General features: G+C 47.3%; 1 protein-coding gene and 1 long non-coding RNA gene across 2 annotated transcripts in view; one reads left to right on the top strand and one right to left on the bottom strand.

Annotated features, from left to right (window-relative positions):
- The window catches only part of LOC144769498 (uncharacterized), a 362974-nt gene that overhangs the window by 59201 nt on the left and 277179 nt on the right, over nucleotides 1-26594 (top strand). The window lies entirely within an intron of this gene.
- Nucleotides 1-26594, bottom strand: part of LOC144769497 (proton-coupled amino acid transporter 1-like) — a 469650-nt gene that overhangs the window by 248279 nt on the left and 194777 nt on the right. Inside the window, exon 4 of the mRNA XM_078653627.1 lies at nucleotides 3323-3411. Within this exon, the coding sequence (XP_078509753.1) occupies nucleotides 3323-3411 (89 nt within the window). The remainder of the gene's footprint in view (nucleotides 1-3322; nucleotides 3412-26594) is intronic.

Below are 26594 nucleotides of genomic sequence, written 5' to 3'. Positions count from 1 at the left end.
GCCACCTGGTGTGGCCCACAAGTTGGATGCAGGAGCCCAAGTGGCCAAGACGCCTCAGAGCTACTCTCACTGAGACCCAAGTCAAGGGTTGAAACATCAAAATCATAGCTCAAATGCCCAATGAGGAAGAGGGAAGGCTTGGAAAAGCACAGTGTCCAGGATGCCTCTAATGAAAGAGAGCCTTTGTGAAGAAATTAGGTGTGACTTCAGCACTTTGATGGAAAAGCCCGACGATGTCAACAGTTTGACCATTTTCTGGAGGTGTCTTATGACTGCTAAAAGCAAACTCGCCTTCAGTGCCAGTCATCAAGGTAGGGTAAAGATTGGTATTCCCAACCTCTGCAAGTGGGCTGCGACCACCACATCACCTTTGTGAACCCCTGAGGTGCACTGGCAAGGCAAAAGGGGAGCAGACTGAACTAAAACTGCTCTTGGTCTACCTGAAACCACAGGTAGTGTTTGTGGGACTACAGGACGGGGACGCGGAAATAGGAGTCAAGCAAATCCAATGCTACCATCCAGTCTCCTGGGTACAGGGCAGACGGAACTTGGGCCATGTGAGCATTTTGTTCTACTGGGAAAAATGTCCAATGGGCACAGATTGATTCTGTCCTTTTCAGAACCAGAATGTAATAGGACTAACAGTTAGTCCCAATCTCTGATGCTGGCCCCTTTTCTAGGGCTCCCTTGGCCAAGAGAGCTAGAACTTCTACTAGGAGTATGGACAGGTAGTCCCCTGGGAGATGTTGTGGTAAGGGTAGCATATCTAAAGGAAGTGTAGGGTATAACATGTTCCACTATCTGGACCACCTATTAGCCAGATATAATGCTCCTCTAACCTGTGAGGTAAAAGGTGATGCGACCTCCCACCAGGCAATTGGCCTAAGGCAAATTAAAGAAGTTTTGTAGCCTCTGAAGAAAGAGTTGCTGGGGTTCAGATAGAATATTGCTCCTGGGAGCTGGGTGCTATTGGCTCTATCCCTGGCCTCTACCTAGAAAGGACTGGGAGGCCTGTCACTGCTAAGGTACATACTGACGTTGTCCAAACAGCCTAGATCTGTCAAAGAGCATGTCCATTAGAGATTGTTGGACATCAGAAGAGATGAAGGTAGAACGCATCCATGCTTGGCACCAAAGCACTGTGCTCGTTCTAACTGCTCTACCTAGTCAGTCGGGTTGTATCCATGCTTGATTGGATAGAGTATTTCGCTGTATCCTGGCAATCCAAAATAAGGCATTGGAGATCTAGCCACATTTCATTCGGGACAGCTGGTAAGATATCCGACACCCTCTCCCACAGCTCATGCACAAACCTGCCCAGGAGGCAGACCCGAGGACAACAAGGCTGGTGGAAGAAAACACACACTTGGTGAATGTACTCAAGCGTTTTGATTCTCTATCAGGTGGGGTTATGGAGAAATATTAGGCTTAAGGCAACTAGTAAATGCATGCACCACTAAGCTAAAATCTGGATCCCCAGGAGTGGGTCTATATCATCTTGCCACTTTTTTTATTTACCACACAACAAGATTCAGACTTTGCTCAGATGGCCACAAGCACATTGGTAAGAGCCTCATTAAATGGAAGCAGAGGTTCATGGCTTGTGTGGCCAGGGTTGAGCACCTCCATCAGAACTGTTGTTGTTTTTGCCCCTGGAACTAAGGCGCCAGAGACCTATCTTGTAGCTGTGTTTAACAGACATTTGTCATTTGCAGTCTTTGCAGGGTTTAAGTCCTGCCCTTTTTGGAGGGGACATGTCCATTGCACACTGAAAAACATTTTGAGAGAAAAGAAAATTGACAATCTGACAGGATTCGATGGAGCTCCGGGTTTGCATTTGAGGGTGTGAGAAGAAAGGAATGGATGTCAGTATGCTGTAATGGTGCAGGTGCACGGGCCCCTACTTCACTCTCGGGGAAGGGCAGATGCGACAAAGAGTTGCAAGACGCCACCTTTCAACGCACAAGGGAATTTATAAAAAAATCTCTGGATCCAATCTGGCACCAGAGGAAATTTACAATGTAGGGAATCTGTGGTTAGAAGTCTATCCGAATTTCGGGAACTGAGCAGGTCATGGGCAACTTCTGAGACATGAAGGAGCCAAGGTGAACAAACTGGTGTCCAAGAGATTGGAGATGCTGGAGAGGATGTTGCTAGTGAATCGTATTTGAGACTTTAGGATGTGGATTCTGGTGGGATGGTCAAGGATGTCAAAGAAGGCAGAGATGTTCAGCAGTATAAGGAGCCAGTGATTATCTTTATTCGATGTCAGAAGGGTGTCTGGAATTATGAGTGATGAGCGTGACCTCTAGACAAATCAAAGACCATACAGGAGATGTTTGCCACTGTTGCAATCAGAGTTGTGCGTGGACTGCTTTTTTTGGTCTAGCCAATGAAGACTAGGTGAGTGATGGGAGATAGGAGGATGGTTTATTAATATGGCAGTAGTTTTCATCGTACCTACCTCAACTCTAACCACCTAGCCTTTTTTTAAATAAAGTACAAAATCACTGCATTTAAGTCCAAGAAAGGCTTTTTAAATAATAGCTTACGGAGTCTAGCTAAAGGAGTATAAATCATCTACCACAAATACTGCTAACATGCTTATTCAAGAATACAATTGCTTTGTGCAGGGCAAAAGTAAAAAAGAAATGGTAGGTCCCCATGTAAAAATGCTTCTTTACAACAGCATACAGAAGTATTTTCCCACCCACTGTGTTTGTTTTAGCATAGCTAGAAGTGTATTACATTTCTCTTACAGTAGCATCATTTTATCTGAGTTTGAACTGAGACCTTTGAGATTTGCAGGCAGGTAATAGAAGAGATAACCGGCAATAAACGTCAGGTATACACAGTAAATAAAGGCTCAGACTAACAGGAACACCATCCCTTGTGTCACAGGACGTTTACAACTGCAGGTTTTACACAGCAGAGCAGCGAGCCACTAAAATATAAGTTGCACGTCTTGGACTGGACATGTATCCTTGGGATGGACAGAAGAGCAAGGAAGCCAATTGAGGTATCCAGTTGACATCTTAAGCTGCAGATGTACAAATGTTTTGAGAGATCTATTCACAGTCTTTACACAGCAAAGCTGTCTCTTGGATAATACAGATCCCACAGGAAATGCTTCATGTTAGAAAAATACTACAAGGTCAGGCCTCTGATAGTAGTGCAATAAAGAAATCCTTTGGGCTTTGCACTCAGACAAAAGAGTTTGTACTCACCTTACATCAATTTTAATGGTTCAGTTTTCAGACAACTGTTAAATTCTTAAAGCAATGAATTATAAACACATACAGGAGGTTTTAGGGTAACTTACCTCAAACAAATATGGTGGGCACATTTGACCAGGAGATGCATGCAATGCACAGCAATGATGCCCATGACCAGAAGGCTGATGGGGCCCAGCTATAGAGAGAAGAGATGGACATATTTAGTGTAGGTTTACAAATTCTTTCTAAAGGTAGTGCATATTAGCAGCAAGAAAGTCCCGGACTTGGAGCAGGAAATCCAAGATTGAACCTTCAGAAATGAGAAAACAATCTTATCATAAGTGGAGAAATATAAAGAGGGGAGAGGAAATCGAGGGGGGTGTCAGTAGAAAAGACCAACACAGAGAGATGGAGAAGGAGTAATGAAGAGACGTAGACATAAATTGAGTCAGAGAAAGCATTGTAAAGTAACACATTAAGGAGACAGAGCTGTGGAACGATAAAAAGGAAAATTAGGGGCACCCAAAAAAGAGTGGCAGCAGAGAAACAGAAAGTTGGCTAAAGTAAAAGAACCATAGGTCCTCATTAAGAGTGGCCCAGAAAAAAAATGGCCAGGGTTGTTTCCACCTCGGAGGTACCGATACTAAAGGACTGAGCGTTATCAGTAATTCAGAGGGTGCAAAAATTAAGAATATTAAAAATTGGACCCTCAGGGTCCCTTAGAATTGAGGAATTACTGGGGGAAATCAGAAATTATGGGTCTGATTCCCCTGGTGATTTCTAATTTCCTCTAGATTTTTTCACATTGATTTAGGCTGATTTCATAATGGGGGCCAGGAGGAAGAGACAGACATTTCTAAGAAAAATGCAGCAATTCTTGTCCAGCAGTTATGCTGGACAATGATAGAAGTATACATTTTAAATTCAATATTTGTAAACGTTTTCCCCGTAGCAAGTTTCCATTATATTTTTATAATGCTGTACATTATCCAGCCTTCAGATGTGATTTAGTGTCTATTTAGACCGCTGAAAGTTCTTTAATTAGACATACAGACACGCAGCACCCAGGGAAGGTCGAGGGGCATTACTGCAGCAAATGCCTTTCTTCTCACTGACAGAAAATCTAGCCAGCATGTAGTCAGCTTGACTACTAAAGGAACAAGCATTCGCATAGTCAATAGGTCTTGCCTTTGGGACAAGTAGGGAAAAGCTAATCGTTTGGTACAACTAGAGGGAGGAAGGGGAAAGGATGATGGAAATATGGAGTTCAAAAATATTGGTTTGTGGGGCGATATGAACGATGTGATAGCAGGGGACATTGACAGGTCACCGGGCCCATCCCCCAGAGGGAGGGTGAGCCACCTTCGGGATTTTGCACAGGCACTGGGCTTGGTTGACCTCTGGAGGGCCCATAACCCCCACACCCGACAATACACACATATATCCGCTGCACAAGGGTCGGGGTCCAGACTGGATTACCTATTCACACAAACGGGTAGCATGAACTCCTTCCATAGTGGGTGTCATAAGGCAAGGGGTATCTCGGACCATTCACCAGTGGAGGTACAGCTGCGGGGCCCTGGGAGGGACTGGAGTGCACCCCCTAGGCTGGACACTTTCCTGTTTAAAGATCAGGAGTTTCAGACACAGTTTAGGGAGCGCGTAGACCAATATTTTACGGACAACGTCGCCTCAGTTCGATCGCGCAGCATAGTGTGGGAGACATACAAGACTGTAGTCAGGGGATTTGTGCAAGCAGAGGTGGGTAAACGGAGGAAGGAGAAAAGTGCCCAAATAGATAGACTTGAATTGGAGTTTCAGGAATTAGAGAAAGAAAGAGAGGAAACGCAAGAGCAACAGCAGGATAGGGGACACAAACTTCGCCTCGTGGAGAAAGAAATGAGTGATGTGCTTTGTGAACAGGCGAGGTTACAAGCACTAGCTACCCAGAGGCGTGTGTACGATCTGGGTGACAAGGCCAACAAGATGATAGCCTGGCTGGAGAGGAGGTATAGGGATCGTAATTGGGTGCCTGGGATTCGAACACAGACGGGGACGATGCGTACCACGAGTGTGGACATAGCGGAAGAGTTCGCCTGTTATTACGAATCGGTCTATCGGTTCCAAACTTAGCGGAGTGCAAGAGAGTGCGAGGATTTCTTGACCCCCCTACGTCTGCCCACGTTGGAGTCAGCAGATGGGGACATTCTAGACTCCGACATCACAGTGTCGGAGATAGAACATGCCATGGGTGACTTACAGGCGGGAAAAGCGCCGGGACCCAATGGCTTTCCGGCGGAGGCGTTTAGGTGTGTCTCTAGTAGAATTGCACCCCATATGCTGGAAATGTATCAGGGGGCTCTACAGGTAGGGCCGTTGGCGAAAGATCTTCGATCAGCCAAGATTGTGGTGATTAATAAATCCGGTAAGCTGCAGGATAGGTGCAGTTCTTACAGGTCAATATCATTCTTACACTATCAGCGGCTCAAACAGGCCATTCATGAACATTTGCCGGCCAGGGAACAATTCCCGGAATATGCCCCACTGGAGGATGGACTGTTAATGGACCCAATGGTAGACAAGGCAATCTCCCTGACGTACAAAAAACTTATCAACAACCTGACTGATCCTCTGGGTCCCCTTAGGGAGAAATGGGAATCGGACGTAGGTTATTGGATGAGGACGACTGGAGGGAGGCACTCCAAGGCCCGCGCAAGGTAGCAATTCGAGCTAGGTTCCGACTGATCCAGCTCCGTATTCTACATCGCTCATACACCACCACGCAGTATAGAATAGGCTACGTAGACTCGAAGTTCTGCCTGAGGGGCTGTCGGGAGGAGGGCACATTTTTCCATACATTATGAGACTGCACCAAGATCAGGGCCTACTGGTCCAGATTATCTGATATGATGGCGGAGGGAGTAGGGTCGGAGGTCCCCCTGGAAACTCGATGGCACATCTTGGGAGTTACGAGCGATATCACATGGTCGAAAGGAGACAAGATCTGGTTGGCATTAGCTAGCATGGTTGCAAAACGCCACATAGCGAGACTATGGGGGAGTGAGGTGGTGCCAACAGTGGAAGACTGGGGGAGGGACCTGGATTAGTGCCAGAGGGCCGAAAGAGTCATTTATAAAAGTAGAGGATGCCCTAAAAAGTGGGAGAAGGTGTGGGCGGCGTGGAGGCAATATAGAGGAGAGTTGGTGGATACCCAGGACATGTCTGAGTCTGATTAGTTGCGAGAAAATGTTTGCTTGATGCTCCACTCTCTGAGACGGAAGGAAGGTGGGTGGGCGGGGTAGAGGGGGCAGGGCGGAAGTGGTTGTAGTGCCGTAACAGTGTCAGCCGAAATGTCCGCCGATGGTAGTTCCACAGTGATGGTGGTCAGCAGGTTCACTGCAAGTGCGGGGGAGGGGGTGGAATGGGGGTTTGATCTACCAATGCAAGCTGAATTGTTGATGTGTAACACTATGGAGCATTGTCCTATCTGTATCACTATCCTACTGCTGCTGACTACTGTGCGAATGTATGGAGCCTGTTTATACAATAAAAATATATTTTTTTAAATATATTGGTTTGTTTAGATAACGGAGGGCAATTAGCTGCATTGCTTGAGATGCTGTTTTGAGGAGACATTAGAGTAAAGATTTCATATTAACTGTCATTGCAATAAATTGTATATTCATTTGTGTTGATTAACAGAGCAAAATGCAATATTATGGCACAATGGAAATTCATTCATGTTTTATTGTTCTTTATAGTGACCCCCGAAGAAGGGCGCTTGCAGCCCGAAATGCATTGTTTTTTTTAGAATAAACGCTGCCTTTTGACGAACCTTGCTTCAGTCGTATTTATGTAGAGAGGTCCGGATGGACACATCATGAATATTAGAAACTTGGATAATGGCATATAATTCCACGTGTGGATGATTATATAAATAAATGTTGAAAGAGGAGGAAAAGAAAAAAGCATGTAAGGAGTACATTGATGAGAACACAGAAAGGATGAAGGCCAAAATGGCACACCTGAGCTGTGCGAGTGGTTGGGGGTGCATCTACGCCCCCACAAATATGTTTTGTTCTTGAGATGGCTATTAAGTGCCAAGCGAGTGCAACTCCAATTTGTGCCACATGCAACCTACGGTGACTGCTTGCAAGAAGCACTGAATCTCCTTGTTGAAGGTGAACGGGCAACAGGGCAGTGATGCTCGTTTCTGGATCTCAGGGGACTTGAGGCACTCTGCTGTCTTGAGCCTCAACTCTATCCTGGAAAGCAGAAGAAACTTAGGCTGAGGTCGAGGGCTGAATACTCTCCTCTGCTTCAGACATCCAATGCCTCAAACACGAGTTGTACATCGTCAAGATCTGAATATCCAGCGGCTTCCTGCAGTTTAACTCAAACAAGACGAAATTCACATTATTTGCCATTAATTACCTACGAGATACCGCACAAACCTGGCGCACTGACAAAGTTTGGCGGCTTTGAATCCCAACTTTAACCAAATGCCAGGTCATTTGGATTCATCTTCAACACCAACCTCATCCTTAAGAAGCACAGTGCCAAACAAAGACAGCCAGGTGCCAGCTCATTCCTCTAGTGAGAGTCATGGTTTCTTACAGAAAGTTAATTCTTCAAGCCCTCATACTTTCACATCTAGATGGTAGTAACGCCGTCTCTGTAGCCTTCCATACTCCACAATGGTGCCTTTCAGGGGCATCCTCATGCCACTGCACAACTCGTCTAAGGCCTGAAGAAATAGGATCACATCACCCTATCCTGATGATGCTAGCCATCACCATCTTCAAAAACAGCGGGACGTCACAACCAGCATCCCCCGCTTAGCTTGCATTACAAGCTCACCCTTTCTAGTGACTACCAGCACAGCCGCAGCCAGGACACTATCAGACTGCTGAATAAAAGATGTAAGAAACAAACCAAGGGTACAATGGCTGCTGGCTACAGTAACAAAGCATTTCCATTTTCTTTTCACAACATTTTCACAGTTTTTAGTGATAAAAGCCCTAGATTTTTTGAGCCTGGGTTGGATGATTTCACAAATGGCAGCTTGTGTACCTTGCTCCAGTTCGGAATGTTATGGAGGCACCGAACCCACCAACCCCCAAAAGATATTAAAGAAACGTGAAAAAAATACTCTTACACGTGAACAGGCTCTGATTGGCAAGGTGGCAAATCGGACCTGGGCCGTTGGGCCGGTTACTGAGACTGGTTGCTGGCCAGTATTGTTTGGTGGACAAAGCAGACCAATTAGCCAGGGCCCTCCCTGTCTCTACGTTAAGGCACAAAGCAAAAGGCTGTTATTAAAGCCTTTGCATACATATAGGGAGCCAAACCCACCTCAGGGTTGCTAATTGTCAGAGGAAGAATGACAATGGGCCGCTCCTTCTGTCACAGCATGAGATGTTCCCGACGCTTGGTTCCCTCCAGGTGCGACAAAGACCTCAAAGTGCTGCTGATGGGAAGCCATTAGCACTCACTTTGCAGTGCTCTAGGGTAGGGAGGAGGACTGGAAAGTTAGGGTGGTGGGGCTGGTTAGGGCCAGCGAGGGAGCTCCTTGGATTAAAGGGTCCCTCTTCCCTCATGGATTGGGGGGGGGTGAGAGCATAAATTAGACTCTGTTCTTCTCCTTTTCCTGCCAGAGGTAGAATTCACACTATACAAGACCACAAAAATGAACAATTCTGGAATGTGGGCCCCTTTTATGGGGAGTGCCAGGTCTAATTGTGATCCCAATCGGAGACTGGATGTTGTGAGGCAGTGACCGAGGCAGACAACAGGGACGTAGCAGTAGCAAGGCGGCGAAGTAGGTGACCTCGGCGACCCTGCATTCATAGGTCACATGTTTTCCCATGCTGAGTGACAGCAGGCTCCGTTCTAGCAAGCACAAAGCAAGGGATTTCACTGAGACCACCAGTTTGCAGTTGTGTGGGAATAATTGCACTGTGGTGAGAGATCACGGCCTTTAGAAAGAACGGAGTTCAAGGCCACAATTCAGAGACTTGCCTGACAAACAAGTTACTTACCTTCAGTCACTCCTTATCTGGTAGAGATAATCTAGCTGTAGATTCCTTACCTTAAAATTATACCCAGGCGTCGGACTGGATCAGGAATTTTTTTGTGAGCATTATCCCTGTGTGCTCAGACTTTCGGCTCTGCATGGTGTTGTCCATGCCGGAAGTGACGTGCACAGTGCCTATATAGGCACCACCCCAGAGTGCTGGCGTGAGTTACTTTTCACGACTTTTCACGCCAGAAGCGCAGAACCACGAAGCACACTATCCATTTCCCCGATCCCTAGAAATCCATTCACAGAGTGGGGAGGATGGGTGATCTGTAAGAAATCTGCAGCTAGATAGAGTCTCTACCACATAAGGCGTTAAAGAAGGTATGTAACTTGTTCATCTGATAGAGATTTCTAGCCACAGATTCCTTACCTTAGAATAGCTACCCAAGCAAAAACCTCCCCAGAGGTGGGTCTGCGGACCAGGTGCACACAAGGAAGTCCAGCGGACCAAACAGGTAAAACACCCATCACTAAGGGCCAAACTGTCCAGGCAGTAGTGCTGGTAAACATGTGCAAGGAAGTCCACCTTGATGCCTAGCAGATGTCCATAAGCGAACTGCCCGAGCTAACGCAGTGATGGCAGTTTTAGCTCTGGTGGAATGTGCACACAAACATTCAGAGGATTACTTTTTAGCCAATGCGTAGCAGATTTTTATACAGAGTACCATCTATCGGGAGATGGTCCTCTTCTGCACGGCCCATATATTCTTCACTCCAACATCCCGCACCCGGGAACTCTTGTGTGCAGTCAAGGTATAACAACATTTTTTTGGGTCCAGACGGTGAAGTTGCTCCTCTTCCTTGGAGGGATAAGGCAGAGCGTAAAAAGTAGCTATAATGATGGTTTGGCCTACATGAAACGTAGAAAGAAGAAAAGAAACTCTCATACGAAGCACCAGGAACTGGCTAGATGTTCAGGTAAGAAGGCTTGGATGAAAAACTTGAAGCTCACTGACCCACTGGGCAGATGTTATTACCATCAGGAAGTCAATATAGGCACCAAAACTGTCACTTCAGGCACAGACGCTGATGCCACATGGAGGCGAACAACGCAACTCAGGGATCCAGTCTGATGCCTGCGGATAATTCTATGGTAAGGAATCTGTGGCTAGATGTTTCTATCAGATATGGCCAGCACTGGTTCTGAAGTATCTCTGGGGATTGATGGGGAAACGGAACACTATGAATCCTGGTGAGTTTTGGTTATACAGAGGGGTCAGAAAAGAGGATGTTTGGATCCGAACCCCATGGAGGATATTTAAATTTCCTTGCCTCTTTTTTTCCTTTTTTATATACATGTCCCGGGCCTGAACTGTGTTGGTTAGAGAAGCAACAAATGCCGAGCCAGCCATCTAGCAGGTATAGAACTGCTGTGTGCCACTACACTGAATGTCGAGGAGGGGATTTGTGATACAGGTGGCTAGGCTCAGCCCCAAACTTAACTCGACTGGTCCTCCGACCAGTCAAGGCACTTTTGTACCGATCTCACCACCTCTGCTGCTAATTCTGATCTCTCTCCTCTGTTCTCTGTTCTCTTTTTTCACTAGGAGTCTGCTCTCTCAATCTCTCCCTCTGAGCCTTATCTCCTACTTAGGCATCCTCTTCGTGCCACTAATACTGCTCTATTCTGCTTTTTCCCTTTTCTTTCCCTATTTGTAGCCTCTCTGGGCCTCATTTTACCCCTTTGTCACCATTATTTGTGCCTTTTTATCCCCCATTCATAGCCTCCTAATGTATACCTCGTTTTACTCCTCTGTCTCACTTTTCTGTACCTCTGTTCCTTTTTCCAGCCTCTCGTGTGCCTCTTTTTTACTCCTCTGTCACACTTTTAGGGGAATTTTTGTTCCACACTTTTAGCCTCCTTTTGCAGCTCTTTTCCTGCTTTTCTGCCACTCCCACCATTGTTTCTGATTCACACCCTTCTCCCTATGTGCCCACCTGCACTCCCTAACCCCACTACACCTATTTTAGTCTCCCTTTCTCCTTACTTGTTCTCCTAAATGTAGCCTTCCCAACTAATTCTACTGCACCTGCTAGCCCTGCCCACCGCCCCATGCTCCTCCCCTCTGAGGACCTACTTAATGGAAGCACAACTGTACCGTTGGCACGTCAATAGTATGCCCGTCTACGCCCATCTATGCCTGCTCCACACCCAGTGACACGAACCCTGGTCTGATTGGCTTCCACCAATACACTCCAGCATTCCTTCTTTCCCTCAGCCCAGGCCGCCAACTCACACACTGCTTCCACTACGCACTTATCACCACGGTAGGACCCTTCACATGCACCGACTGCAGACTCACCTGCAGCAGCACACCTGCACACGCCCCCCCCCGCCCGCCATGTTCCAACAACACTTCTAACCACCCAAGCAAATGCCACAACACACCAAAGCAGCACCACAACGGCCATTCACATGCTGGCTTCTCAACACCGGCTCTCTCAGAAAACATACCACCGATACTTGGGACCTTAGCAACAACTCGGTGGAACTCCTCTTCCTCACGGAATCTTGGTCAAACCTACTTCGGCACCCAACACGGCTGAGTCAACTCCTAAGGGCTACATGACTGCATGACAGGCTTGTCTTCACAAGGCAGGAGGAGATCTCCCAATCATTTATAAGGACAGCATCAAATGCACCTCATCCATGGACAGCAACACCCCGTTCATGGAACACATGAACATCAGACTACAAACAGATAAGAGCTTCACCCGCAAAGGCACCCTTGCATACCAACCACCAGGACCATAAACAAACTTCAGCAACCTCATCACAAATTTCATTGTTCCCCTCAACATCAACTCCAAAAACGTTGTACTTCTGGGCAACCTCAACTTGCACTCAGAGTATGCAATGGACCTCTGCTCAACATCCCTCTTAAAAAGCCTGGACAACATCAGACTCATCCAGCTTGTCACTAAACAAAATCACATTGCAGGACACACCGAGGACCCAATCTTAGCCAGCAGCGACAGGATCACATACAACCCCGCCTCATTGCTAACATGGATGTACCACTCAATCATACATCAGCATCAACCAACCCAGCCAGAACTGAAGTAAAGTAACAAAGGAAGACTGGCTTGACGTGCTCAAAACTGATCTACCCAACACCACCAACGACCTCATCAAGGATATCGCCAACTTGAACGAATGGATCAAGAACTGTGCAGACTTCCTCAGGCCCATCTAAAACAACAGACATAAAGAAACCAATAAACAAGACAGGTGGTATACAGGCAACCTCAAGGAATCCAAACGCTACTGCAAACATCTGGAAACAAAATAGAGTACCAGCCACAATGCAGACACCAGACCCACCTACAAGGCTGCACTCAGATACTACCACCAAGTTCTGGGACACACCAAATGCAGAAGAAGAAAGCTCCTACAGCTACAAGGCGATCTTCTCAATAGGCAAAGAATTTACCACTGTGATGCCACAGCCAACACCCTCACCCCATCACAGGAACTCTGCAGCAACGTATCTAACTCTTTTACAGCACAAAAGAAAAGATCTACAGCAACTACGATCAAAATCAGACCCCAAAGATCTTATCACCAACCACACCACAAATGACTGTGGGAAACACTCACCAAAGAACACACGGCAGCGATCATGAAACCAATACACTCTGTGCCCCAATGAACACATGTCCCCACCCTATCTTCAACATGGGAGGAAAACTAATCAGCAACACCCTCAATCAGAGCAACACCTCCATCAAACCCAGCACCTTTAGAGAAGCCTGGAAATATGGCACAGCCAACGCCCTCCTCAAAAACCATCGGCTGACCCCAGCGAGCTGAGCAACTTCCAACCCATCTCTCTGCTTTGATATCTTGCCAAAGTGATGGAAAAAGCCATCAACAAACAAATCACCTGACAACTAGAACTCCATGGCCTACTTGACCACACCCAATCAGGAGTTTGGAGACACCATAGCACAGAAACAGTACTCATCATGGCCACAGACAACATTCACACAATACAAGACTGCGGAGAAATTGCAGCCCTCATCCTTCTCGACCTCTCCATAGCCTTATATGTAGTCTCCCACCATACCCTCCTTAGAAGACAGCACGACATAGGCACCCAAGGCCTTCCTTACATGAAGAAAATTGCAAGTCAGCCTACCACCCTACACATCTGAATCTGATCGGCTGAGTACCTCAGGGTTCATTGCTCAGTCCAACCATATTGAAGATCTACAGGACACAGCTCACCAACAAAAGCTGATCTAAAGGAACTACCATCATATCCTACACCGAGGACACCAGACTCATCCTTTCACTGACCATCAAGTCCACTACCGCCAGAACCAGCTTCTCCAACTGCATGATCATTGTACCACACTGGATGGGATCTAACTGCCTGAAAATCAGCTCTGACGAGATGGAAGCGCTAAACTTTGGGAGTAAGAACTCTCCATGGGACTCCACCTGGTGGCAAGCAGTGCTTGGAGACACACACACACAAAATCACACCTACCGACCACGCCAGAAACCTGGGAATCATCCCGGGCGATAACCTTGATATGACAGCAAAAGTCAATGTGCTCAGCTTCTCCTGCTTCTACTTTCTCTGCATGCTCTGCAATATTTTCAAATGGCTCCCCCCGCGCACCAGAGGCATCATCAAACAAGCCCTCATCACAAACAGATTAGATTATGGCAACACACTCTAAAATAGGATGTCCAACCATCTCCTGCAACGACTCCGAACAATCCAGATAGCCAAAGCGGGACTTCTCAACATCTTATGATGCACCCACTTCTCACCACAACTCAGGGAGTACTATTGGATCCTCATCCACCAGCACAGCCAATTCAAACTCCTCATGACTGCATACAAGGCACTGCACAACATCAGACCAGCATACCTGAAAAACTGCCTTCACTTTCACCAACCCACCTGTGCTCAGCCATACTCTCACTCACACCCCTACACATCTACAAAAGCAGAGCGGGAGGTACAACACCCCTAAGACCTCGAATGACCTACTTCAAGACATCAGAGCCTCCTCTTCACTTCTTGAATTCCACAAGAAGCTGAAGACTTGGCCACAACCCGACGACTACAGACAGTGCAAAATGCCGCCGCAAGATTACTGTGGAAAATTCCCATCTCCACACCTACCACCAAGTACATCCGCGAATTGCACTGGCTGAAAATCGAAAATCGGGTGAAATTCAAATCTTTATGTATTATGCACAGGATCTCCACCAACAAGGCACCCAAGTACTTACAAAATCTAATACATCCCTACCGCCCAGCCCGAACTCTTCGTTCAGCCACAGCCAATCACTTTGTGATTCCTAAAATCAGACTGCGAGAATGGGTGGCAAATCCTTTTCATATCTCGGACCTTCACTTTGGAATACTCTTCCGGTGACACTTAGGCAGGAAATCAACCATATGAAATTCAGGAAGGCCTTAAAAACCTGGCTGTTTAACATCTAGAGCCTGAACCACTCAATGCACTGGATCATCAGCGCCGGGAAACCCTTTGTTGGGTAGCTGTAGCGCTATACAAATGAAATAAATAAATAAATAAATAAATAAATAGGATAGAACTATGGGGAAAGTGACCCCTCTTCGCACTAGGCCTAACACTAGACAGAAACCCCCTATTCAAACCCTCATTACCCAGCCCACTGCAATTGAAAGAATGCTGCAACAGGTTACTAGTGAAATAGAACGTACAGAGAGAGGTCTCTCATTAACACCAAGTAAGACCAGCATCTCACAACTCAGACTGATACTCCGGTTACGTCTAATTCACCACTTCTCTCCACTTCTTCAGAACTACCTCCTGCCCAAGCTAACATAACCCCTACGAGAACTGGTAGGTTGGGTGCAGGTGGGAAGGTGAAAAGTAAAGGGACCCAGCGGAAAATGAATACCCTTAAGGGCGCAAAGCATGTAGAGCACCACTTGGGGATAGCACCAAACAATACTTCAGGGGGGTGGAAATTTGAATGATGGCGCCAATAAAATCCCGAGCCCCCGGGTTGGGTACCGCCATTGATATTGGAGCTTAAATCACATCTGGAACAGCTCATTAAATCTGAAATTAAAGATGCAATGAAAAGTATTGCTAAATTAAAGACTACTATGCCAAGCGCGACCATCGAGGAGCGCGCACTTAGGACCTGGCCCCCCGGACCCAACCCTACCTCGTTTAGGCTATTGAGGTTCTGTGAATTCTGAACCCGTGGGTTCCATTTTGTGTATGGCAGCCATTTTGCGGTTGCCCTCACATAGGCCATGATTGTGGCTGAAACCAGTCTTTTAAGGACATGTAGACCTTAGCTCGAGTTCATGCTGACTCCTGTTTGACCTGAGTGAACTGACCCTGTAACCTGAAGCTGACCTTGTTAAACCAGTTCCTGCCCTTTAGCTGATCAAGATTGAGGACCAAAGCACAGGACATTGTAGAGTTTGGTATGCACACACACCCCTTATCTGTTTTCTGTTCCTTCTTTTATGGTCTGTTTATGATATGGGTTGTGGTCCTTTTATTATGGGTTTGTCCGGCTTGTGTAAGAAGGAATGTTAGGCATTTTGCATGCTTGCAAAAGCAAGGACTGCCCCTTACTTTTATGCTGAGTTTTGTAACCCTGAGCATATATATAAGGCCTCTTTCTCTGTATTCCTCGGACTGCCTCATTCAGTTGCTACGGCTTCTGTGTGACGTGGCCTCACTTATTAAATTTAATAAAGATGTCTTTTCATATTTTCAGCTTCTGTGCCAAGTTCTTTTTATTAGTAAGTATTCCCTTAGAATGAAGATTATAGTTCTACACTATTGGGGGCCGGTCAGCCCCAATGGGCGACCGGCCACTTATTACTTCCAGGGCAAGAGGACGCACTTCCGGTGGGGCAGAGGGCGGAGCCTGGGGTCCTATTTAGGTTCCTGGGGCAGGGACCCCAGTCTCTCCTTCCTCTGCGGCACCGGACCGGTTTGCGGGCTCCCAGAAGCGTCCCCTTCTTACCTCCCCCTGTTTAGTTTTAACTTATCCCTCGGTGGAATTGGAGGTCAGCGGTCTGTCGCCTTCGGGAGCCAGACCTCGTGGGAGTAGGCGACGTCTAGCGCGGCAAGACTATGCGTCGTCGGTGTGGGGAGGCGTCCATGTCGACAGGTGAGGTGGGGGGTGTGCCTGGGGGACATGTGGGCAGCCGGAGATAGCGAAAGGAGGGGAATTGTTGGTAATAGCCTGTCCTGAGCTGGGGGTTGGCGGCTGCTGACAGGGCCTCTTGGGCGTGCTGCTCACCTCCCTATCGGCGTGGGCCGGGTGCAGCTAGGGATCATCGCAGGGGATACAGGATAGGGGCATTATCCAGCTGAACTCCTGTTTGGCGCCGGCCCAGGGCCTCGCATAGACTTCCGTAGGCTACCCTATAGTTGCAGAGTCTCTCCCAAGTCAGATCCTGTCTAACATGCGACTACCTCTTCCGGTTTACTGGCCATAGAGGCAGTATAGCGGTGACTTGTTTTCTGTCATGGAGGTGAGAAGGATTATGGGGGCGGTCGGATGGCCCGGGCAACAGGATACGCTAGGAGATTAAATTCTTCCAGTGTTTAGCCGTTGGTACGTGAAGTTCTTTTGGATTGTGAGCTGCCCCGGTGCCTGCCAGTGAGCCCTGAAAACTAAGAAAGATGCCGCAAAGCCGGGGCGGCAGGGTCGTGCTGTACTTCTGAGATGCATGGTGGAAGCCACTCCTCTGGGGGGATATGCTGTTTAATGGCGGGAGGGCGCCATGCTGTCTCTGGCTCCTAACAAGCATGGTGATAATAGGCGCCTAATGCGACAAACCGTATATGCAACTCTTATAGAAGGTTCCCAAACTTGCGTTTTTAAGTACTGCTTGCCTGTGGATTTAAATGTGTATTTGTTAGATTCCGGAAGTTTACGGAGTCAGGCGCTTCTCGGCGATAATCTGCAGATCCCCCGCTTCGTTTTTGAGCCTTTATGAGGCAGATGTATCTTTATTTGTTCTATAAGGTACAGTCTGAGGGCGCACTACTTCTGTGACGGAAGTCATGAGCTTGTAGAGTCTGTCAACAAGATAGCATGTCTTTCATGCTACAAGGATATGCAAGATAGCTGCATTCAGTGTTGATCCCCAGATCGCCCTGAAAAGCCATTCATTATGTCTGCGGCTAATCTGAATCTCTGTGGCCCGAGATCACTTCCAGCCGCTCCATTTCGTGTAAACGAGCTTGTTAGTCAGATCCTGGCATGAGTTTAGGGCACCCTCTATGAAGTAATCGAAGCAGGCCCGGGAAACGGAGCAACCGGGCACCAGGACAAGAACTCAGGAAAGGAACAAATTTCGCGCTTCGAACTTCTGCAGGTTCTAGGCTCTGTGTTACATACTTGACTATCACCTCCCTTCGAATCTGGCGTGTTTGTGTTTGGGGGACGTGCATTTATAACAGAACTAGCAAGTGTTATTTATTTGTTTTGGATATGCAAGATAGCTGCATTCACTGTAGGACTGCTCAAATGACACAGCTGTTCGTGGCGGATAGTTCGAGAAGGGCATCCAATTAAAATCAACATTTGGTGGAGAGAGGAATTCCTCAGATGTCAGTCAAGTCAGAGTGGATGCCCCAGAGGGGGGATCTGAATCGAGTTAGTGGGATAAATTCAGATTCAGAAATTGTTGAGTAATCTTACTTTTGATGATGTTCGGGACAATGTTTTAGATGTCAGGCAGGCAGAGTTTTAAGTAATACAGCTCTTGCCAATTCAGTCGACAGTAATTAACAAGCATTTACAATGCAATAGATCTCGCTGCATTAAAGTTTGAGTTATTGGCATTGTGTATGACAATGCGTTGCATACATTTTTTAGCAAACTTTGAATTGGTGAGCAGTGGCAGTGTGTGCAAGAGTATGCTGTTCTTGAAAGCAGTGTGGTAGAGAGTGCAGGAATTTGGGTGACATGAGATGCTGCAACTTTCATAAGTTCAAGGGCCGTTCTGTAGTTGACCCCAGATGAATGCTGTTGTCGAAGACTGGTTCTGCTATGGAGTCTGCCACCAAAGCCACTCCGGTGAAGATTGCCTTGCTTGCGACAGCCACTGCAGTTATCTACAGGGGAGGAGTCCACCCCATGAAGGCAGGAACGCCACTGATACCCACCACATAGCCCTGACAGCCACTGATCGCCAATAGGTAACTGCAGGGCTGAGCTCCACCTGGGGATGAGAAGGATTGAGAAATGGGGACACACCTAATGCCTCTGTTTTTGAGCAAAGGTCACTGAAGATATTGAACTGAATGCACACTTAATCTTAGAGAACTTTTGAATGTACTGTACTTGGCTCCCTGGTATAGTGGGTACGGTAATAGCAGGATAGAGGATGGTTGCTGGGGAACGAAAGGGAAAAATGTAGCACCTCATGGTTAAAGGACAGCATATGACAACCTGGCATAACCTATTAATTGCATTGGACAGTCCCACACTCCTTCCCTGAGAAGTCTGCGCCTGCTTGCCCTCGCTTTCATAAGAGTGGAAAGGGTTGCACTTGACCCAGTTTGCAGAGCCACGATAATACCTCATCCTATACAGTGGGACATAATAAAAAGGTTGTGAGAAAGGAGTAAGTTAGTGAGAGAGGTAGGATAGAGGGAACAGACAGAGAGCGAAGAGGTGGGGAGATGAGGTAGTAGGTGAATAATAAAATAAACTGATACAGTATGTAAAGAGAGAGAGATGTGATGGAAAAAGATGGAGTACTGAGAGATGAGAAGTAGAAATAAGGAAGGAAGATGAAGTAGAGAGTGACAATGTAGAGAGAGGTACAGAGAGATGGAAAGATTTGGAGAGGAGAGGTAATGAGAGAGGTGAGGTTGGAAGAGATGAAGCAGACAGAAGAGAGACGAAGTAAGGTGAAATAGAAGAGGGCAGTGAGGTGGTGAGAGAGCAGGGACTTATAGAGGGAACTGAAGGAGTTAGGCGGTAGAAAGAGAGGGGAGCTGGAGCTCGACAGAGGAATCAGGTGCACAGAGATGCTGACATCGGTAGAAAGCACGTCCTCGCTAAATTATCCATTATACTCTGGTAATTTACACCAATTCATGTTATTAAAAATGCCGCAGATTGTGCCAGCATTAAATATCATACTATTTTGTTGCAGTGGTCTGGTTTAAGCAGACAATGTCTCGAGGGGGACAGTTTCAAGTAGAAAATGATACAAGACACATTTTCTCGACAAACCAATCTCTTCACTTGTGTCTACAATTAATTTTGAACAAGAGGTATGCGCTTGCTTCCAATTTACACACATCGTAGCAAAAAGTGCAATTTGGAACATGTATGGATACTATCATGCAATTTCCCAAACATTCATCATAATTTGGGCGAAAAAAAATGGTACAGGTTTACACACTTTTAACTTAGTTGAGAAAGAGTTGCGTTGACGGAGAAGAGGTGAGGTGAAGTGAGGACATAGACGTGAAACAAAAGTTGTTCCTACTACCGGAGAGGAGTTAGGCAGGTTGGCACGCAGACTTCTGTGAAGTGGCCTGCCCAGCATACAAATTACAGTATAAGCGATATTTTATGGCAGTTTTATGGCCGGACTTCGAGCTCTGCCAATCACTTTACTGTGGAGTTTCTTAGAGGGTGGGAGCCTGTGGGCTCTAGTGGGTGCTCTAATCCACGGTACTACCCGATCAGCGCCTGACTGGGGTTGCAGGGTACCTTGAATATGATCCACTGGGCTGTGTCCACATCAAGGTCAGGCGGAAGGGTCGTTGATGGGCATGGACAGACACGTGTTTGTCATTAAGGAATAGATCCATGTCGGATTTTCAAGATTACCACCACTGAATATGTAAACGCCAAAACAGTTCCTACTTAGACTCATTGTACATTATTCAACTGGTGAGTCCATTCTGAAAATCCCAACCCGACTCCGCCTTCCCTCGTGGGTGTATAATGTGCAGCTCTGAATAGTCACAGACACGTTTACCACTGTACTATTTTCTAGTTGGGGTTGAGCTGCTCTAAACCTGCCGCTTTGGGTCCCTGCCGGTTTGTTTGAGAGGTAGATGGCGGCGGTACTAGAGTGAGACACTCGCAGCACGTGCATTAACCCCCTGCGCTATGTGTCCGGCTGGCGTCAGGCGCTGCTGGATACAGGCTCCGGTGGGTTTACTGCAAGGGCTGTTCGTGTCTCCGAGGTAGGAGGGGTCGAAGGAGCATAAGAAAGTGAAACAAGGCACAATCACGAAGATGTCTGCTGCAGCTACTCGACCCCGCCGATCTATCCCATCACTGCTTCCGGGATGGGGCTGCTGGTGAAGGATCCGCACTGGGCTCCAGTCGCCGAGTGAGCTCAAGGGGAGGGGCCGAGGGAGGGACCGGAGACACACAGACAGCCACATTCACACACTGGGAGCAGGAGCCCGGCTGTCCAGCTGCGGACCCGCGGACGACGCCCCCCAGGGACCGGACCAGGAGCCGTGAACATGGAGGCGTCCGACCGGTTCCCCCTCCTCACCCAGATGGACAAGTACAAAGGTAGGAGACGGCCTGAGCTGAGCCTGCAGCAGCCTGGCAGTGGGGAGAGTGGGCACCGTGCAGTGCTTCAGCACTTTTCAATCGATTTGTACTTTTAACATTGTGCGTGCATGATGCTTTCGCGCCTCGTTCAAAACAAACATAAATCATATATTTGCGTTGTAACACAATTGCAAAAAGCGTTAGTCTGAAGTTATCAATGAGACGTAAAACACAAGCTTCTCTGGGAAAAGTCAGCTGCTCGTTGTGAGAGGGCGGGGGCTGCCCGCGCATGCGCGCTCCGAGCCCCGGCGCCAAAGCGGAATGCGGCATCTGAAGTCCCGGGTGGGGGCCCGGGTGAAGACCAGCGCTGCGGAGGAGACACGGAACTGGGGCCCGGGTGAAGACCAGCGCTGTGGAGGAGACACGGAACTGGGGCCCGGGTGAAGACCAGCGCTGCGGAGGAGACACGGAACACGCCGAAAGAGCCCGGTGAGTGGGAGGAGGGGGGTGTACGCGCGTGTGTCTGTTCGAATGTGTCTGTCTGTGTGCGCGTGTGTCTGCGTGTGTGTATGCAGTGTGTGTGTGCCTGTGTATGCGTGTGGCTGTGTATGTGCGCATGCGTGAGTGTGGCTGTGTGAGTGTGTTTGCGCATGGGAATGAGGCACGAGAGGGGCACGGCGCCGTGCGCGCCCACGAGGTGAAATCTGCGCTTTGCGCTCGTGCCCCTCTCGAGTCTACATTCCCAAATACGGCTGACAATAGGTCTTTCGCTGACGCTCGACCTAAAAACGGCCCTACCTGGCCCTGTATTCGTATCCTTTACAGGAAATACACTTATTTGATTTCTCAACGATTAAGCTACGCTATGTCCTAGATGCAGTACCTGATTGCATTTTACTTCAGATTGCTTTCTTTAAGAGTGTTTGCTTTTCCACATCTGTTCCTGTAGTTTTTTCATGGAACATAGAACTCTTTGTCGTGTATAATTTGAACTGAGTAACCATTAGGTGTTTGTGAGTTCGGGTTGTGGGTGAGTGTTCATGACGGTGCAACTCTGGAGTTGAGGCTTAGGGTAGTGATTAAAGTGCCTGTCAATGGGGAATACAGGCGCTCAGACTACGTTCATGCAATCATTGGCCTCTTTGCAGGGGGCACATAGCAAATGTCGCTTGTTCCGAAGGTAATTGCCATTTTATGTGAAAGTGTGTGAAGGAGATGTACACGACTGCTAAAACAGATAGGTATACGAGCAGGATGGGTGGCATCGCTGCAAAGGGACAAGAGGGTGTGATTCGCCTGTTAGATGCCGGCCCACCCCGGAAGGGGGGGGGCCCACAGGATAGGAGGAACGTACTAGTGTTGTAAAGGAATCTAAGACCCTAGTGTAGTCTTCCCGATTCACCCCCTTATATGGGCATCTTAACCTTATATAGACACAGGAAACATTACCTTATTCGGACTGAACCTGTGCAGACCAAATACGGCAGGGCTACTTCCGCTAAGTTCCTAGAATCAATGACGGATTCTTAGAGAAACCTGCCTTCAGCAGCTCGGAACTTCCCCTTGCCTGTATAATAATTTATCTAGGAATCAAGGTTTTTGCTGGGGATTGAGTGCTCATACGATGTTAGTGAGTCTAATCACACGTCAGACTCAGACCCTCATAGATTAAATATGTTCAGATTTATACTGACAAGCAGATCAACTTACTACTTGCCCGACGCCTCGCAGTTGCAAGTGCCGAAGGAAGCCGACCCTCCAGCTGACGCACTGAGAGAGGCTGTTTTCTCTCCGGGCGAGAAATACAGCTCCAGTGTTTCCTGTCACCCTTGCGGGTGGCTGGGAAATCAAGTTCCATAAGGGAGATACGAGACATCTTTCATTGTTAAAACAAAGGGACGGAGCGGAGTAAATCCGTAGATAATTTTGGATAGTCTTGTGGCCGAGAATGACTAAAACTTAAGCTACTCCTTACTTACTCATTCCCTCGTACTGTGCTTAGGTTAGGTATTCCAGGGTAGGCTTATTGTAGTAGCACTAGTTGGGTACTGGTTGCCATCCTTTAGCATGGTATGTGTTTTATATGTTTTAGACAGCTTATGGCATGGAAACCATAAAATGTTTTTGCAGAACTACTTTATAGTACTGTTCGTATATACATTGTACTTTATAACCAGTATTACGATTGTAGCAGTGCATTTCTTACGCTTGAGTTTCGCAAGCTAGTCCCGGCCGTCGGAGGGACCTGATTGCCCTACGGGTATAACTGTGCGGCAGGTGGTGCTCCATCTGTTGGTGCCAAAACATTTTGCACTAATGAACGGACGGCCTCAGTTGATTCCTGTAGAATAGGGTCGGCAGCCTTGGCAACTAGGACAGGCTCGTCATCTGACACTGCAGGGAAAATGGGATACTGGCGATCGACTGGTTTCATCTTCATATCAAGCCTGGGTGGCTGTTAAATGATGCTTGCAATTTAGTCATGACTGTGCCTGACTTTTCCATTTCTCTCCTGTTCATTAGGGTGCCCTGCCAAGGTGGTAGGGGTACCGGGGCACTTTTCCCTGGCGGTCAAAGAGGCGCCCCTAACCGCGTTTGCCTGGCTGGGAAGTGTAATTCCCTGGACAGAAATTGCATGGTCAGGTATGATACCACGCAGGGCGGAGGGCCCCGGAGCGCCGGGTTGTGCTCAGCGAAGGGCCGCCCGCGTCGCATCCCACACCAAATGGTTTCCAGAGAGGTGATGTATCACGAGGATGGACCCAGAGCGTGACCAAGAGAGTGGAATATCACGGTGAGGCGGCTCAAGGGGGAATGGGCCGGGTTGTGCTCAGTGAAGGGCCACTCGCGTCGCATTCCACACCGAATGGTTTCCGGTGAGGTGAGGTATCTCAAGGATTATATAAACAAGCGCTATATAAACCCACAATTAAATTAAATTAAATTATCTCAAGGATTGAGTGCAGTTATCAAACATTGGTACGGATACCTGGAGTGTAGAATTGTGGTCGGTCATTCAGTGCGCAGGTGGGGAAGGTGACGGACCTGTGGGCCCGGGTCACCTTTGTGGCGGTAGAAAGACCTTGGAACAGTAAAATTGACCGAAGGAATGGACGGGAGTCCGCCTTGCGTACTCCCTAGGCCAGCACTGAGGGGGGAGACGGTAAGCTCTCCGCTGTAAAATATGGCCCCGGCTGGGGAGGCTAGGGCGACAGGTTACGAGCCTCCTGGGTCCCTGGTCAGCCTGGTGGTCGGAAGGTGGGCCCCTGGAGAGGGCGGACAAGGATCAGAGGTTTGGGGCCCACTCCTCATGGGCGTTGGTCGGTTGCACCTTGCGTGGATGCTCGGCATGAAAGATGTGAGATGGAAGGCCCCTTAGTGCTGGAGGATTAGAATCTTAATCTTGCTGAAGAAGATCTGGAAAGTCAATAATAAAATTGTGTTGATAACTGTAAATAATGTATTTGAAATGCCTCGTCATGTTTATGAAATGTCAAATATTAAACATGGCCGTTTAACACCCACACAATCTCTGTCGATGATTCCAATGTGGGTTCTCAGGTTATCAGGAGGGAGCGGGGAGCATGCTGGGGGATCCGGGTCCTATAGACGCTTGGGGAATTAAAATTGACGATGCTCTGAACACCATTGACACTACTAAACACACAAAATCACCGGCTACTTTGCCTCCTTGTTTAAAGTATCCCCCTCCAGAAGGACTTAAGAATGCTTTACAAGCAAATCCTCCCACCACGACTAGCTGTCCTTCCCATTCGAGTCAGCCATTAAATAGCTCTCACTAGAAGGTGCCCCATTTTTATTCTCCTGCTAAAGCACAAAAAGCTAGGTCTGCGGTGTCTATCACAGTTATACCAGATGACCAGCAGACACAAGTAATAGAGTTAAATAACAATAGGAAACAAATTCCCTTGAAAACAAGATCGACAACACCTACTTCTCCCTGTATTGATTTGCCTCCTGCCTCAACACCTTATGTGGTAATTCTAGCCGCAGTTCCACCATTGGAAGCTGGCCGTGAGGAAACATATCCTGAGCTAAAATACAAAATCATTCACTGGCTGAGTAAAAACAGACCACTTCCCCATTCAGTATACACAGAAATCCTATTTACCCGGAGTGTTAGTTGGCTCGGGCAGAGACAAAAAGATATCCCAGGGGATTGGGTCCTGATCAACTTCAGAGATAGAAGGGTGGTAGAACACATTCTCAATTGGGGACCATCAATATCGTCCGGCGGCACCCAGACAGTTCCCTTGAGTTATTTCTATCCCCGAGCCCCCTTCTTGATAGAGTGGGTAGTGTCTATAAAAAATGGGAACTGCATGCACAGAGTAGGGTTTTGTCACACATAGGCCAGGACTGGGGCAATAGAGTACAATTTAATATCCCAGTAAGTAATCGATTCAGTCCTTTGGATTTGGTTGATTGACTAGCACCTAAGAATAAAAATCCGAATTCGGTACACAATCCATTCAAAAATTCCTATATTTTAGAAGGATCTAAAATTAGAGACCAATCCCTTGAAAATTTCTCCGAGATTACTTCTCCGGGAGTTGCCTCTGGAGCATCTGCTATTCTTCCAGGTCATTTAGATTGTACTATACAGGATGAGGTAGGCTGATATGAGCAAATGTCCTACCAGGCAGTGCATCAAGGCGGGCTTCCTGCACAGAACACTAAGATTCTATCCTGAAACATATCAGGGCTTAATTCAAAAATGGATCTCCCAGACTGAGGAGAATATATAGATACCCATGAGTTATGCCTCTTCCAGGAAACCTGGTCCAGGGAGGTCTTATATAGAGTGGGGTATGTTGCATATTTTATTCCAGCTGTTCAGGGGCCCAGGGGGAGACCCTCTGGTTGCCTCTGTATCTGAGTTGATATACATCTAGGTTGTAAAATTAAAGTTGTAGATACATCTTACCCAGGTATTTTGTGCATCCTTCTCACCTTTTTTAATGATTTGAAAACTGCTATCATTAATGTATACTCACGTCCAGTGAAACAGGGACAGACATCGCAGGTTTTAGACCGGCTCGCAACATTTTTACATACACTGCCTGAGTCCTCGCATATAATCATTGGGGGTGATTTTAATTGCCACTAAGAACCGTTAAACGGTCTGAGTGACACTATTACCAGCGACGAGGACTCGGCCTGGTCAATTCCCGAATGTAATTTTTATCAGGTAAGAAGTTGGACCCCCTTAGTCCTGCAGATGAATTCACTTACTCTTATTAATCTGCTAAGGGCATGTAATGGTCGGTCCCCCTCCGACAGTCCGGGCAGCTCCACCTATAATAAGCCGGGCCAAACATCTATTATTGATTATATACTGGTAGATGTGGAATTATGGAACAGAACTGTAGATTTCGCAGTTAATCCCTGCTGTGAAAGTGACCATAACCCATTGGTGTTAGAAATAACCTTGCCAACATTTGAGCAACACCAGAATCTACCAGTACAATCTGTCCCAGACTTGGTAGTAATTGATGGAGGTTGAAGAGTTTGGTGGGGATCATTTGCACAGTCACCTGAAAAAGTGGCTACTTTATATGAACAAATTATTCCCCATTTGGAATTTGCTTTTAAAATGCCAGCAAATGACCAAGCCCGAGATTTTCTACAGGAGCTAAGTAAGAACCATCAGGTGATGCTCTCTAAACTTGTCATGTTTTTTTACAATGTAGAGACCAAAAAATCGGCCAAACTCCAAAAATAGGCATTCCTGGTATAATAAAGCATG

This window comes from Lissotriton helveticus, chromosome 7 (genome assembly GCF_964261635.1).
Source record: "Lissotriton helveticus chromosome 7, aLisHel1.1, whole genome shotgun sequence".
In the NCBI taxonomy this organism is placed as follows: Eukaryota; Metazoa; Chordata; class Amphibia; order Caudata; family Salamandridae; genus Lissotriton; species Lissotriton helveticus.
The sequence above is the reverse complement of the archived record's forward strand: the minus strand, read 5'-3'. Positions and strand labels throughout refer to the sequence as shown.